The sequence below is a fragment of the Orbicella faveolata genome, unplaced genomic scaffold, assembly GCF_042242905.1.
Source record: "Orbicella faveolata isolate gen_17 unplaced genomic scaffold, um_ofav_v1 contig_12, whole genome shotgun sequence".
Classification (NCBI taxonomy): domain Eukaryota; kingdom Metazoa; phylum Cnidaria; class Anthozoa; order Scleractinia; family Merulinidae; genus Orbicella; species Orbicella faveolata.
The window spans coordinates 31,828,489-31,843,551 of record NW_028301539.1 but is presented as its reverse complement, the minus strand read 5'-3'; the positions used below and the strand labels follow the sequence as shown (position 1 = coordinate 31,843,551).

At 39.2% G+C, this 15,063-nt stretch overlaps 1 protein-coding gene across 1 annotated transcript in view; it reads right to left on the bottom strand.

The window, feature by feature from the left end:
• Window positions 1-15,063, bottom strand: part of LOC110044407 (cation-independent mannose-6-phosphate receptor-like) — a 39,164-nt gene that overhangs the window by 16,368 nt on the left and 7,733 nt on the right. Inside the window, exons 8-18 of the mRNA XM_089277544.1 lie at window positions 13,678-13,989; window positions 12,665-12,869; window positions 12,166-12,293; window positions 8,491-8,852; window positions 6,260-6,489; window positions 5,429-5,718; window positions 4,753-5,044; window positions 3,744-4,173; window positions 3,145-3,289; window positions 1,314-1,566; window positions 340-617 (exon numbers count right to left, since the gene is read on the bottom strand). Of these exons, the coding sequence (XP_089133670.1) occupies window positions 340-617; window positions 1,314-1,566; window positions 3,145-3,289; window positions 3,744-4,173; window positions 4,753-5,044; window positions 5,429-5,718; window positions 6,260-6,489; window positions 8,491-8,852; window positions 12,166-12,293; window positions 12,665-12,869; window positions 13,678-13,989 (2,925 nt within the window). The remainder of the gene's footprint in view (window positions 1-339; window positions 618-1,313; window positions 1,567-3,144; window positions 3,290-3,743; window positions 4,174-4,752; window positions 5,045-5,428; window positions 5,719-6,259; window positions 6,490-8,490; window positions 8,853-12,165; window positions 12,294-12,664; window positions 12,870-13,677; window positions 13,990-15,063) is intronic.

Below are 15,063 nucleotides of genomic sequence, written 5' to 3'. Positions count from 1 at the left end.
AAAAGTACATTTTGAGACTCTTTCACCAATGAGAAATAAGTGTCAGGCATATGATAATACTCTTGAGAATTCTTGCTTTCAAATGTTCAAATAATCGCGTGTATATGAATGAAAAAATTTCTACACGGATAAAAGAACGATTCTCTAGAGAATATCACGTGGTCTGTGATGGAAAACAAACCACCCGAGCTAAAAAGGTCTATTTTTGATAGACAGTCACCCAGGGGTTAGCACTGTTAGTTTGATGCACCTCTTAATTCTCAAAAGCAGCATTAAAGGATGCATGTGGCACCCAATAAGGAGAATTCATGCTTCAAGCCTCAGATACTTTGTACGTACCTGTTTTTCGCACACAAGTGGAGTGTGCCATACAATGTAATATGTACAATCGTTTTCAGAAATAAATAGTGGCTGCCCAAAATCACTGCTTCTTAAAGCTGAGTTGCACACAAACTGAATGATCGTCTCTCTGTTTTTCTTCACATGATGGCACGCATCTCCGCCGCTCAGGTTTAAATACAAGACCCCGTCATCAAAGTATAGGCGACTGTTGGCTTTTCCAGCGTTGTACACTTGCTTTCCCACGTGTTGACAAACACCGGATTTGCTATCACAACCTTGAAAAGAAGAAAATCTCTACTGTAAGCAACATACTGGGAAGCAGGGATGGTGCAGTGGTAAGAGAGCGCTCCCCTCTCACCAATGTGGCCCGGTTCCGATTCCGGCCCGGTGCCATATGTGGGTTGAGTTTGTTGTTGGTTCTCGCCTTGTTCGGAGGGTTTTTCTCCGGGTTCTCCGGTTTTCCTCCCTGCGCAAAAACCGCAACATCTCTAAATTCCAATTCGACCAGGATAGAGAACCCACATGAAAACCAGCTAAGGCTGATATGGCTTCCTCTCGAAATATCGTAATTTATTTACTTTATTACTTAAATAAACCTTATCCCGGATTTGGAAACCATTTTGCCGGGTAGGCAGAACATGTCAGAAATTACAGTGTTGGTATGGGAATCCGATGGCAAATTATTTTCTTAAAAAATTGAATTCTGAACAATTTGTGAACAGCAAAGTCGAGATACTAGACAAAGGATTACATTAACCAAATGTGGGAGATGCAACGGTGCTGAAAAGCGTCCAGTCGCATTTTTAATTTTCCTTACGTTTGCCTGTAATTTTTTTTCCCGCGAACTTGTACCAAATCACATCTTGCGACTGGCTTGCCAGGCAAGATAGTCCCGAAAGAATACAGTGTTCTTTATTTCACTCCTTGAAACTTCAATATGTTCGCGCTTTCATTTTGGTCTCTTCACTTACCGTTTGGTTTGACTAGTTCTCTACACACATTCAGCGCGAATAAAGTACTGTTATCCTTGTCTCGTACAAGATAGTCCTCGTCGTTTTTCTTCAGCGATTGCAAATTAAACAAGACTTCTGTTTGAGGGTTTATGGCTGTGCAGTTGTCAAAAACTTTTTGATTCTTTGTGTTGACCGGACAAGCTGCACTGGTGATCCAAAGGAATTCGTACACACAGGTTTGCTTTGACATGGTCACATACACGGGCTCACCCTGAGAAACAAGAAATACTGTGAATCAACTCACCACGATATCACACGAGAGCATGACAGTAGGAGAGTCAATCCCGCACGCAAACCTTTTTATCCTGCTCGGGCTAATTTTTAAATCACTCCCGGTTTTTGAAATCCCAACAAGGTCAACAAATAGCTAGACTTGTAATGCGAACTTTGCTCAAGTGGACAGCTTACGTGTAAGACATTTTAACGTGCATTTTCATCCTTTACGACAACATCCAGGCACCAAGCGACTGCATGATACGATTATCCTACAGAGAACTGGGTACCAATCTCCAAGGCATTACCTTATATGGGGCATTAACTCTTTTACCCTTCATGATGGGCGCTTCCTCTTTTAAAGATATTTATTATCACTGTTTACTATTAGTCCGCTGTTGGTAAAGACAAATTCAATCAAACCTCCAGTAATGACCTCTTGAGTGCGCCAGTCAGGATCATATCTCAACAGAAGTATATCACCTACAACGCTAACGATAAACCGTCTTTACCCCCGGGGTGTTCGTCGTATCTTTCAGGGATTAAAACGAGGTTTTGAAACCTCTTAGGGTTTTCAGCCTCAACAGGTCAACAGCGAGAGCTCTTGCGGTACATTTTAGGGTATTGAGCCGAAAAAATATGACAGGAGATAATGTGCTGTTTTACAATTAGTACCTCTTAGCGGTGAAACATTTGAAGCCCCGCCCACAGAACAGGATCTTGGTACCTTTTAGGGGTTCTTTTCAAAATTTCCAACGAGCACTCTAGTCGTTTTTATATGGGAGTTGCCCCCCGGATTTTACTCTCATTGAAAGCTTCCTACAAAAGCCGCCTCTCTACAAAGACCACCTAACAGACCTCTCTTTTATGGCCAGTTAATTCTGCTCCAGGTGGCTGTTGGCCTTCAGCAAAGGAACAGCTTCCGTGTGGTGATCGTAAGTTAAATGTCAACTCTCTAAGATAACTCCTTATGAGAGGGGAAACTATATTTAACACTACCAATTAAAAGAAAAGATATGTCAAATGGTGACACTGACAATTTCACGACCAGAGTCGATTTTTTGAGGAACGTTTCTTTGCAGGCGCTCTTATTATTTTGGCACAAAGCGGAAAGATGAGCAAGTAAAAACTAACGATGTAATGTCCCGACGTTTCGGCGAAGTTAAGTTAGACAAAGACTTAAGCCCGGATCGAATCTGTTTGTAACATTCAAGCGTGATCTGACTTGTTTGATGTATAGTTGTACATCAAACAATTACGAACACGTTCTAAGATGCAACCATCAGTCGTTGAGCATAAGCTTGGACCTTTTAATTCAAGAAAAATGCAACAGACAACATTAGCAGAAACAGGGACGCGGTAATCATTTTGACGACATTTAAGTAAATCTACAGGCCTCACTCACCTCTTTTGAACTCGCTCTCATTCATTCATTCCTTGATAATGGCGTCACGAGGTCGCCGAAACGTTGGGACATTATCTCGTTAGTTTTTACTTGCTTATGTTTTTCAAAAGCATTATTGAAGCGAAAACAAGGAACGAAAACAAAGAACTCGAAGTCAGAACCTTTACTTACCTCAGTGTCTCCACATTCCATTTGTATACGGGAAGAATAATTCTTTCCATTGCCACAGTCGTCACCATTTTCGTACAGTAAGTATATATTGCCATTTTCTTTTCTGGGTCCGTGCATTACAGTTCCAAGGTTATAATATTTAATGCTAAGAGGAGGGAAGGGAGAGAAAAATGTGGACCTAACAGTTAAAGCAATAAATTAAGGATCAAGTGGACCAAAGTTTGAGCTTCAGTCAGGGTCACTGCGTTGTGATCTTGAGCAAGACACTTGTCTTTCCCTACCAAAGATTATAATTGGGCGCTTGTGACCTGACAAATGGTGTGCAGTGGTAAGAGTGCTCACCTTCCACCAATGTGGTCCCGGTTCAATTCCAGCCTTGTGCCATTTGTGGGTTTAGTTTGTTATTGATTCTCGCCTGGCCCCGAGGGGTTTTTCTCCCGGTACCCCGGTTCTTCGGTTTTCATCCACAAAAACCAACATCTTCAAATTCCAATTCGACCAGGATAGAGGACCCGCATGAAAACCAAGTAAGAGTGATGTGGCATCCTCCATTGTAATTTGATTATTTTATTTACACTAGAACGCTTGACTATACTCACCCCTTCACCATACAAACGCCTGCAGTTGGGGGACACCTCCGTGCGACTTTTTGCAATACCACTGTTCGGCAAACATTTATTAAGTAAACCACACCTTCACGATTTGGGCCTGGAATTCGTGCCTGCCAGTTTCTTTCACTTTTAGACAACAGCGTGTAGTCGTATTGATCATCAACACTGCCATCGCCATTCCGAATACTACACTGTACGCTACCCATGGGCCTGCAAGCATAAGCCGTCTGCCAATGGCACTCATACAGTTGGCCCTTTTTCTTCTCACAAGTTGGACCTGTTTCCCGTCCAGTAATGCCTTGGTTGCATTCAAAGATGAAGCTAAGTGAAGGCGATTTCCCATTCCCATACGTCATGTTAATCTGGCCGTTGTAGTATGTGAGGCTGTTATTTTGAAGGATCGATACAGGCTTCGCATCTGTGTGTATCATTATATGTGTAAGACAAAAATCAGTCTAATTAGAAAACGTAAAAATATCACTATAATTATTAGAAAATTAAGTCAAGTCAACAGAACTGTCATTAATATGAAGAAGAGTTCTCGAATGTAACAAGATGTTATACTGTCACTTAAGGGCATTCCAGCATTCCACATTGCTTAAAATTTGTCCAAAAGTTAAGATCAACCATTGCCATACTTAAAAATGTACGCCAAGGGTTTCTAATACCCCTTTCACACCAACTGAACATGTTAAATTAAACCAGGTTTAACAAAATGAGAATCAGCAACAGAAAACTGGTAGACTGCATTTTACATACCGTAAAATCCCACCTTAAAGCCCTGGGCTTATATAACTTTGAGTGGGCTTATAAACGGGGGAGGCTTTTATCCGGGGGGGCATATAAGCGGAATAAAAAAAATGTTTCGGAACGACGAAATAAAACGTATCTGAGAAACGAATTAAAGCTAACATGCCATTGGTTTCTTAAGCTCCCTAATAATTATTAGGAGAGATGTGCTCCATGAACATTCATATCTGTAAAAACTACAACTCACTTAAAATGCATGCTCCCACGTTTGTCCCTTTTTTTTCACTGCATCCTTTTGGGATATGCACTAGCTTGTTGCAGACATTCAGAATGATCCTTACACCAGGGGCGCCACTGACACTAACATTATAATCTTTGTCTTTGTTATAGAGATGGGACAAGTTAAACATGTAACCATACTGCTTGTCCTCCACTGTGCAGTTATTGCCATGTTCTAGAGTCAGTGGACAAGCGCTGGGTGTCTGCCATGAAAACAGGTACTCACACTCTGGAGATTCAGCCACGAAGATAGGAGAGCCCTAGAGCCATGGAAACAGAGACTTTACACTAAACCTTACCACATACTTTGTTTATAAAAAACACAACAGGGCTTGAAAAAAACTTAAACTCCAGCTTGCCCTTTGGCAGCTGACAAATTGTGTTGCCCTGGGAAAATTTTAGTTTAACTTTCTTGGACGTAGTTGGAAGACGACTTGCAAGTGAGAATAAAAAGTTACTTGCCCGGGATGAAAATCTACTTATCCAGGACAACCGGATGACAATTTTTTCAGCCCTGCCCATGACCGGCCTTCTCATTTTAAGGTACAAGCTGAGGGGTTGTTATTTCCTTGATACCCTGTAACGAGACATTTTCGAGGCAATCTTCCTTCACCATATTTGGGCTTTGCAATCCTATCCCTCACCATAATATCTGAACATGAGAAGACGATTCTAATGCTTCTGTTGAACTGGTGATGGCATTCACTCCCTCCAGAATACTGCAACGACAGCTCCCCACTGGCTGCTATCTGTGGATTGCTCTGCACATATCCCAAGTTGAATCCTCTCTTGGATTTGTGGTCGATCTGACAAGCACCAATAGCTCCACCTGGACATTTCATGAGTTCTGGGGTTGGATTCACGGAGCGACAAATGTTGATGAAGTAATGAAGGTGTCTGTCCTGTGGTCTGGTATCAACTGCTTCCCAGTTACCTTAAAAAGGTGCACACATACATCAAAGTTGCAATCAAATACCACCATTCATTTCCATTTTGGAATTGCCCAGCCTAGTTCAGTACCCACTCCTGTATTTTATAATCTCTACTTCTATTATCAAAGTCCTCCCTCAAAGTCTAACATTTCAACACACGATAAATATAATCTGGTTTGAGGGTCACTACCAAAGTTGTGTAAGGTAATTTTTTCAAATTCACTATGTTCTTGTTGCACCCTGGAAGCTAAAAGAAGGCTTATAAAGTTACACGTGGCTTACATGTGTGCAGGGAGGCTCGTGAATTTACAGGGTTGTCTGGGTTAGCTCGTGAACCTGGCTCCTTAAGCCTTACAAGCACCTTCCCTACACTCATCTATTGTTGATCAGTTTAAAGCAGAGATGCTCCTGACATTAAGCACCATTTACACTTTTCTTTGAAGGCCCTAACATAATGCTTGCATGGACAACTTGATAAACGCCACCCAAGCACTGGCCATTTCTTAAAGACTTAGACATTATCACAGCAGCCATTTAGCTTACCATCATGAAGTCCCAAAGGAGTTAAGTCATATGATTTGCCATCATGTTCTGACGTCACTGCACACTGAACAGCTGAAGGTGAACACACCAGTGACGTCTGAACATCAAAGAAGTACTTATTTCCCTCCTGCCCACTAAATGCTGGCTCTCCAAATGGCTTCTTTGGATTGCAGTAGAACTTGATATGAACTTCTCTTTGTTGTCCAGTTTGTTCAAAATTGTCCCCTGCCCTACAAGTTTGTATCAAGAAAAAAAAAAAGAGAAATCACAGGAGGAATGCACGCGTAGGCAATGTGTCTGATATGTCCCCAGGGTAGGGGGGGGGGGGCAATTAGACATTACATGACCACAGGGTTAGAATTTGACATGGCCACAAAGGCAACCATTTTGAAAGACTGAGACCACACGAAAATACGTTTTACAGTATCTTGAAAACACCCAGAACTCACCAAAAGCAAGCTTCACTAGTCTTTTCAAAAGTTAGCACACAGGAAGTTTGAAAAGTATCAGATCTTTCTTCATGGCAGGATGTTAGTCATCAGAATTTACATTCACATATAATGTAACTTACACATCTACTTAATCATTCCATTGAGTTTAAACAAAGGAAAGCATAACAATGAAGGTGATTTAGATATCTGACTACAGTTTAACTGCCACTAGCGGCCACCTGTCTATAACAGTCACCTCTAGATAACGGTCACCTTTTTGTCCTGGTGGATGGTTCTAATGGTATACTCACTCAAATTTTAACCTCTCTACAATGGCCAGTTAATCAACGATTGATGAATGATGTACATAAAACCCCCACATCTTTTATTGTAACAGGCCACCAGACTAGATCCATACTGCATGTCGCTGGTCTCTGTTGCTGTTTAGTTTCTGTTTTATGATTGTGTTTCGTGTGTATATGCTACTGACAATAAACATTTTTTTTAAAAATGAAAAAGGTTGCAGAGCCTGTAAAAAAGGTGTCATATTACACCCCTACCTCCCCATAACAGCCACCTCTCTACAACAGCCACTTTCCTCAGTCCCCAGCGTGGCCGTTGTGGAGAAGTTCGACTGTACGATAAACCAGTTTTGATGTACATGTACCTATAGTCTAACATGGTGCTGAGACTCAAGGAAGCAACACAAAAGAAATATCAAAGTCAAGGATTGAATAAATTACATTTAATATATTACAAGGAAGTCTTGAGGTAAACGCCAAACTTTCCGATTGTTTTTTTCTTGGTTGGGATTTTGTCATACAGACCATTTCCTAGGACATGGTCCTAAGAAGTGTATTTTTTGTTTTCGAGTATCTTATGTATTTAATAATTATATATAGACTACATACTAACCCAGCTTAAGCTGTACTGTGGAATGCTTGCCCCATGCTGTCACAATTTTTGTTAGTGTGAGATTAGCATTTCTCTTGTTTTAGCCCCTGAGAGTTGGCACCACAATAGAATTTTAATATTCATAATTTCATGTTAAATAGTCTATTACAGTGAGCCCTGATTTTTTGATATGGCAAGAGGACAGCAAAATCATATTCTTAAATCAGGATATATTGTAAACAAACTCCTGATTTAACGATTTGGCCACATAGGAAGTAATAACTTCGCCATATGAGGATATGGTCAATAATTAATTTTTCCAAGTGCAATCAATAAAATCAGTAAGTCTCCGCATATGATACCTGTCAGTGTACGTATTTTATTTACAGTAATTGCAATGGGCAAATGAATCACAAATCCAAAGTATTACTGTAACTAAATAAAACTTTGTGTACTTGCTAGGTGTTTGTCACTCTTTTGCAGTATGTGTCATTACTTTGTCGTTGTCACAGGAAAACTTTATGCTTGGGCCGCCAGTTTTCCATCGTTATCTCGGGAATACTGTTGAACTGAATCCTGTTAAATGGGGATTCGATCTGCTCAATACAAATTACTGTAACTTTTCCTGGGACACCAAATGCTGATCATTAAAATGGGATCTGGACGTTTAAATCGACCATCGTAACATCCAGGTTCCACTGTAGTAATACATATCCTTTTCTGGTTTTATTTCTTTACTTATCCCTAAGTTCAATGGACATTTCCAAACACCTTGAATTTTGACAAAAAATATGCTAATGCCATTTTTTGCCATTTGGGAATGTGACAGCCACCCTTTGCCCTCAACTTACAATAAAGAATTGCTCTGCAATTCCTCATGGAACCAGCTCAAATTGCACATCTTACTTGTACACAAGAGTGACAATTTCACCCTTGTATTCCAGGTGCTTGTTTGCCTTTCCAAGGACAATTTTTTTTCCATTCTTAGTCAGACAGACTCCAATGCCATCCATTTCCTTTCCACATGCAGAAACTGGGCCACAGATGTTAAGCTCGAACGTTCCTTGTTCTTTGTTGTCAGTCATATTTCCACTGTACACAAGGTTGTTTCTCTTCAACAAGGGGAGTAGGTTAAATGTCGTGTAAGACTTAGGATCCTTTACAGCACAGTTGCTACCCTCAACATTTTTGACTGCACAGGCAGCTGCAGTTTGCCACTCGAACTTGAATGTGCAGCCAATAGTCTCAGTAAACTTAGGAGAAGAGCCCTGTGAAGGCATAACATGCATGTCATGAGTCTCACCTTACATTGTACACTGTGCGTCAATGGATGAGTCTGTGAGATGAATTTCCTTCATCCTAATCATTTCCTAATCTACATTGTACCCATAAATCCAATGCCAGAAGCTCATTGAATAATTATATTGCATTGAAATAACAATATCTTTTCAAGTGTAACAGAGAGGAAAATTCCATAACTGAAAATTTGTAATCAGTTGAACGAATAATTTACTTTTTCAGCACGTAGCATAATTATAATGTACATGTAGGAGGCAGTGTGACCAAGTGGTTAGGGTGCCGGAGTTGAAATCTGGAGGTCAGGGACCAACAGCTGGTGTTGTTCTCTGTAGTACCGAGTTCAACTCCCCGGTCACGCTTGTAAATAGCCAATTGGTACACCTCCTGCCAGTTGGGATTCTCAACCATGTTGTGGTCATTTACATTATATTATTTTGTTTAATCATTTGTTTCCAATAGCCCTGAAAAACCCCATTGGGGAAGTGGTTCATTATGATATTTTTATTATTTTTTTATGCGAGTAATGTCTACAACTTTCCTGTTAACTTACTGCCGAAATTCTCTTAATCAGCATTTTATTTTATCACATTGTGGAACATGCTACAAAATGCAGTCACCTGCTTACAAAAGCAATGGCAGAGAGCCTGGAGCAATTCAAAAGATGTAAGCTGTACACCTCCCACTTATCCATTAGCATGTGAATTTAAACAAACCTCAAGCATAGAAAAAATCAAGAAACTGATAACAATTATAATTATAATTATTGCAAAGCATTGAAATGTACATCATGCATTGGTCACTCCCACATCTTACTATCGCCAGTAATTCTATAAAACATAAAACAAGTAGAATTTACGAAATCTCTTGGAGTACATATAGATGAAAACTTAACTTGGAACGTACATATCGAACATATTTTTAAGGAAAACGACCACTTTTTTAAGTTTAAAAAACATGTTTCGACAGAACTTCTGTCATCTTCAGTTGAATGAATGATTACAAAGCAAGTTGAATAATAAGTAGGCAAAAATGCTAATTAAGACAAATAGTAACAACAGAACGTGAAAAGGTGTAAATTAAAAGGATAATTTTAGATTTACATGGTGTAATTGCTGATTGAGGCAAGGTAGTTCTTTTTGAATATGGATAGCCTCCTTTATCTTGAGCTGAAAGCTGGTAGTGGCGTGATCTAAAATATGAAAGCAGTCTATTGAACACAATGAGCGACAACGTTCAGAATTCTGAAGATGTTTGAAGATGTGAGAGGCCTTATCAACGGCTAAGTGCTCATGTACGCGTGTGGAAAAATGTCGGGAGGTTTCGCCGACATAACAGGCATTACAGCCCGCACATGTAAACTTATAAACTACACGTGAACGAAGCCCGCCGGGGATAGGGTCTTTCACACCAAAAAGGTTACCTATCTTAAAGGAAGAAAAAACTAATTTGATGTCTAAATCATTACAATAGCGCTTGATTAAGTGTCGAATCTTCTTCTGAGTGATGACAGAAAAATGGCCTATGTACGGCAGCTTAAAGTAAAACGTGGGTGAGGTGGTAAGGGGGTAGCCCCGGGGACAATGATTGCTATGGGCCCCAGTGATGTAACGGTTAACCACTTTTTCAATTAAATGGGCAGGGAAAAGGTTCTTTTTGAGAATTTCAGTAAGCTGCCGTACATAGGCCATTTTTCTGTCATCACTCAGAAGAAGATTCGACACTTAATCAAGCGCTATTGTAATGATTTAGACATCAAATTAGTTTTTTCTTCCTTTAAGATAGGTAACCTTTTTGGTGTGAAAGACCCTATCCCCGGCGGGCTTCGTTCACGTGTAGTTTATAAGTTTACATGTGCGGGCTGTAATGCCTGTTATGTCGGCGAAACCTCCCGACATTTTTCCACACGCGTACATGAGCACTTAGCCGTTGATAAGGCCTCTCACATCTTCAAACATCTTCAGAATTCTGAATGTTGTCGCTCATTGTGTTCAATAGACTGCTTTCATATTTTAGATCATGCCACTACCAGCTTTCAGCTCAAGATAAAGGAGGCTATCCATATTCAAAAAGAACTACCTTGCCTCAATCAGCAATTACACCATGTAAATCTAAAATTATCCTTTTAATTTACACCTTTTCACGTTCTGTTGTTACTATTTGTCTTAATTAGCATTTTTGCCTACTTATTATTCAACTTGCTTTGTAATCATTCATTCAACTGAAGATGACAGAAGTTCTGTCGAAACATGTTTTTTAAACTTAAAAAAGTGGTCGTTTTCCTTAAAATCTTTACATGTCTGCTGCTATCTAGACCTTTTCGAACATATTTCCAAAAAATTTGCCTCCTGCTTTGGCATCATGAAGCGAAGCAGGTCTTTTGTTCCTTTTGAAACGCTTCTATGCATCTATAATGCTTTAGTTCAACCTCATTTCGATTACTGTAGTGTCATATGGGGGAATTGCAATAAATCTGTTTCCATTAAACTACAAAAACTACAGAATCGTGCTGTGCGTATTTTGACCTCTTCTTCACATGATGCCAATGCGGATGATCTCTTTGTTAGACTTGGCTGGCGGAAACTTAATCTTCAGCAAGAATTAAAAACAGCCACTATGGTCTATAAATCTCTAAATGGTCTCGCCCCTGATTATCTGAAATCAATGTTTACTGATCGGAGTGCAATATCTACCTATTCTCTTAGGAATTGTGAGGGCAAACTACCTGTTCCACTACCCTACACCAATTTTCCAAACAACAGTTTCAGCTATAGTGCGGTGCTGTGGAACAGGTTATCTACCAATCTGCAGCAAGTACAAACTCTTGCTAGTTTTAAATCCGGCTGCAGGGGTTTCCTCTTTGATAATGAATATGTTAATTAATCACACAGTATTCATGGAAAGCAGGCACTTTGTTATTGTTTTTATTTTTGTTGTTATTAGATTTAATTAGTAGTAGATTAGTATCTTAAAAATGTAATTAATACAATTTTAGTATTTACTTTAAGTCCTGATGTTTTACCCATGTATAAATAAATAAATAATTAATAAATAAATAAATAAAGATAAATGGTAAATCCCTTGGCCATGAACCATTCTGTTTGGACCTTGTTGGGCCCAGGCTACTCGCCAAGATCAAAAACCACAGATTACCCACTTGACCTTCCTCCTGTCACTCAACAATCGCTTAGTTCAAATTTCACAGTACACTGAGTTGCTTAATTATTAGGTTTACAACTAACTGCATGAAAATCAGCATGGAAGATGATTAAAAGAAAAACTCACCATTAATCCTTGATTGCAGATGAAAGTTATTTTTGATTCATAGCGCTGCTTGTCATTACATTTGTCCCCATTAACATACGTTATGACGATGTTCTTGCCTTCAAAATGTGGTGCATCTGCTACAGCACCTACAAGAATTGAGAAAAACAAGTTCCACAGGGAATGTTACTGTACTAGAATAAGATGCTGAAACCTCTCTAAACTGTAATTAATCAAAGTCGAAGATATGATATGAGACAGTATGGTTCAAAATCTAGAATTTGTTAACCTAATTATAATGACTTGAAATTGCAGTAAAAAATAAGATGATGACAAGTGGACAGTTTATTGCTTGTATAGAAACAACTACTGGTAATACAACTATTAGTATAAGTAGAATGCTGAGTACTGCGTGAACATACCATAATGATTCAGTTTAGTGCTCTCCTTCCAAATGGTTACTGTCAATTGTTCACAACAGAAACCTGACAAATGATGGCAGTAACAAGTAGTCACTTACCTAAGTTAAAGGTCCTGCCATCTTTCTTCATGCAGATGGCAGCAGTTCCACTACAGCCTGATACCAAAGGTCCAAGATTCAGTGAACGACAAACATTGATGTAAAACTTTCTGCCATCACTTTGAGCTTGCCAGTTATCTTTTGTCCTCACCAAACTCGTCAAGTTATACTGATGAGCTTCTGACCTGGCTACACATTCAGTGAGCTGTAAAAGGATGCCAAGATTAAAATCTTAGTTGCTACATGTACCAACACAAAAGTCCAACCTGAATCAAGTGACTCTGTATAACTGTAAACTTGACCTCTTATAAGCAGACACCACTATTAAGCAGATACAATCACTTTAAATTTGCCTCACCGAATGTATTTTCATTGTCTTGACAACCATTTACACTCTAGTTCATACATGGAGCCATACCACATTTTTGTTCATATATGGCCAAGCTAGTGGTCAAACTACTTCAAATCATTCCTTTTCACAAATTGGAGAAGGAGGTATTAAAATTAGTAATGTATTTAGCTTTTAAATTGATTGGGTCTTCCTTCTTAATATCAAATTCTCAATTCATGAAAAGATGACACGATTGCTGACTGCACAGTAAGAGGCATACTGTATGTTAGTCACTTTTGAAACTTAATGTTACTTTGTGAAATAAAATGGATGAGCATTCAGTGAAATCTTGAGAGCATCGCATTCTCTTTAGGGTTTGGGGAAAGAGAGGGGTGTGATCAGTTGATTTTCAGTAGTTGTAAGAAAAAGAAAGGTTGAAATTTAAATGTGATAAAGATAAATCTGGGACATTTTGGAGTTAAGAAATGTCTTATAGCTTCAAAACACCTTTTGACTGGTACTGTATGGTCCTACAAAGTGTTAAACAAAAAGAAAAATGTGGATTAAAATACACCTTACTGAGTTAGAAGTTGTTAGCAGAAAGAAACTAGTTACAGAAGTCTAGTGACTGGTTGTGCCATGACTCTGGCCTGATGAGCCGTAAAATCATTGCTTGACTAACCTTTGCAGGACACGCATATTTTGTGAACCATCTAAAGTTGTACACACAGTGATTCTCCTTCTCATACGCTGGCACTCCTATTCCATTATTATCTGCTGAAGAATTGCAGAGGAAGGTAATGTGGGTGGTGCGAGAAACGCCATTGTGACAGCGTGTTCCATGACCATATGTTAAATTAAGCATTCCATCATAGTAATACAACATGTTATTTGGTTGACCAAGGGTCCAGTTTTGCTTGGGGTTTCTCTTTTTAATTTGGCATGAACCAACATTTGAACCAACGCAGCCTGTTTTGCTGCTTCCTCCACACACCTGTGATCACAGAAAAATACAAGTGCACATAATTAAAAGGCATTTGATAGTTTGCTTATCTCGGAGCCCTACTTCAGCAATGATGTACTGCAACAGTGTAGATGGGATATCGTCATGTAGTTACTTGTTTACACTGACAGGAAAGTTAGAAAGTCATTAGTGTAGATAAACCACTTTTTTTGATACCTGAGTTTATTATATGGCTAGCTCTGTGAGCAAGCAAGATGAATCAAATCCCGTGCTGTGACTGGCTAGCTGAGCAGGAAAGATGGAGCTATCTTGCCCGCTCAGGACTAACCGCTGTGTCCTGCAAGAAAAATTTCTCCCAAAGCCATATAATAAATCCTTTATTGACCAAGCTTGTTTGGTCAAAATGGCTGGATATTGACCTTGGTCTTTTTTTGCAAGTTTATGCACCTTGACTCCATCTCGGTCCATAAACATGCAAAAAAAAGAACTCAGCCAATATCCAGCCATCTTGAACTCACACTTGCTCAATAACCCATACATATTGAGCATTAGTACACAAACAAAAAATAAACTATTAAAGGCCTGTACTACATGGAAAACAACCCATCAATAATTTTCTTTACTTCACATGTGGTCACACAGCCATGAATAGAAATTAATCTTCAAAGGTTATTCCAGTGTAGATTGTCAAAAGCTACAGACGTTGGCTGTAGATGAATCTCTGTTACTTCGTACTTCAAACAAAATAACAAATTTGGAATGATTTTTCAAGCAACATTTCTAGATTTATGATTGAAGGACAAGTAGGTGTGAAAATTTTGTGGGAGGGGGCTAAATCAACATCAAGAGAAATCAGCAAGTGAGAAGTGCCTGATAGATACATGCATGGTAAGATTATGAAAGAGCAACAAAAAATTAGATTTTCTTAGACTTGTCACAAGTTTAGTTTCTACTCTGTAATGTTCAATATCTGTCTATTACAGATTATCGATATTTAATGGCCAAAACAACTGAATGAGATCCAGTCTGGAGACTGGAAAATACCATCCCTGAACATCCCAGAGAGTTTTTAAAGAAGCTCAGCCACTGTTTGCACATTTTGAA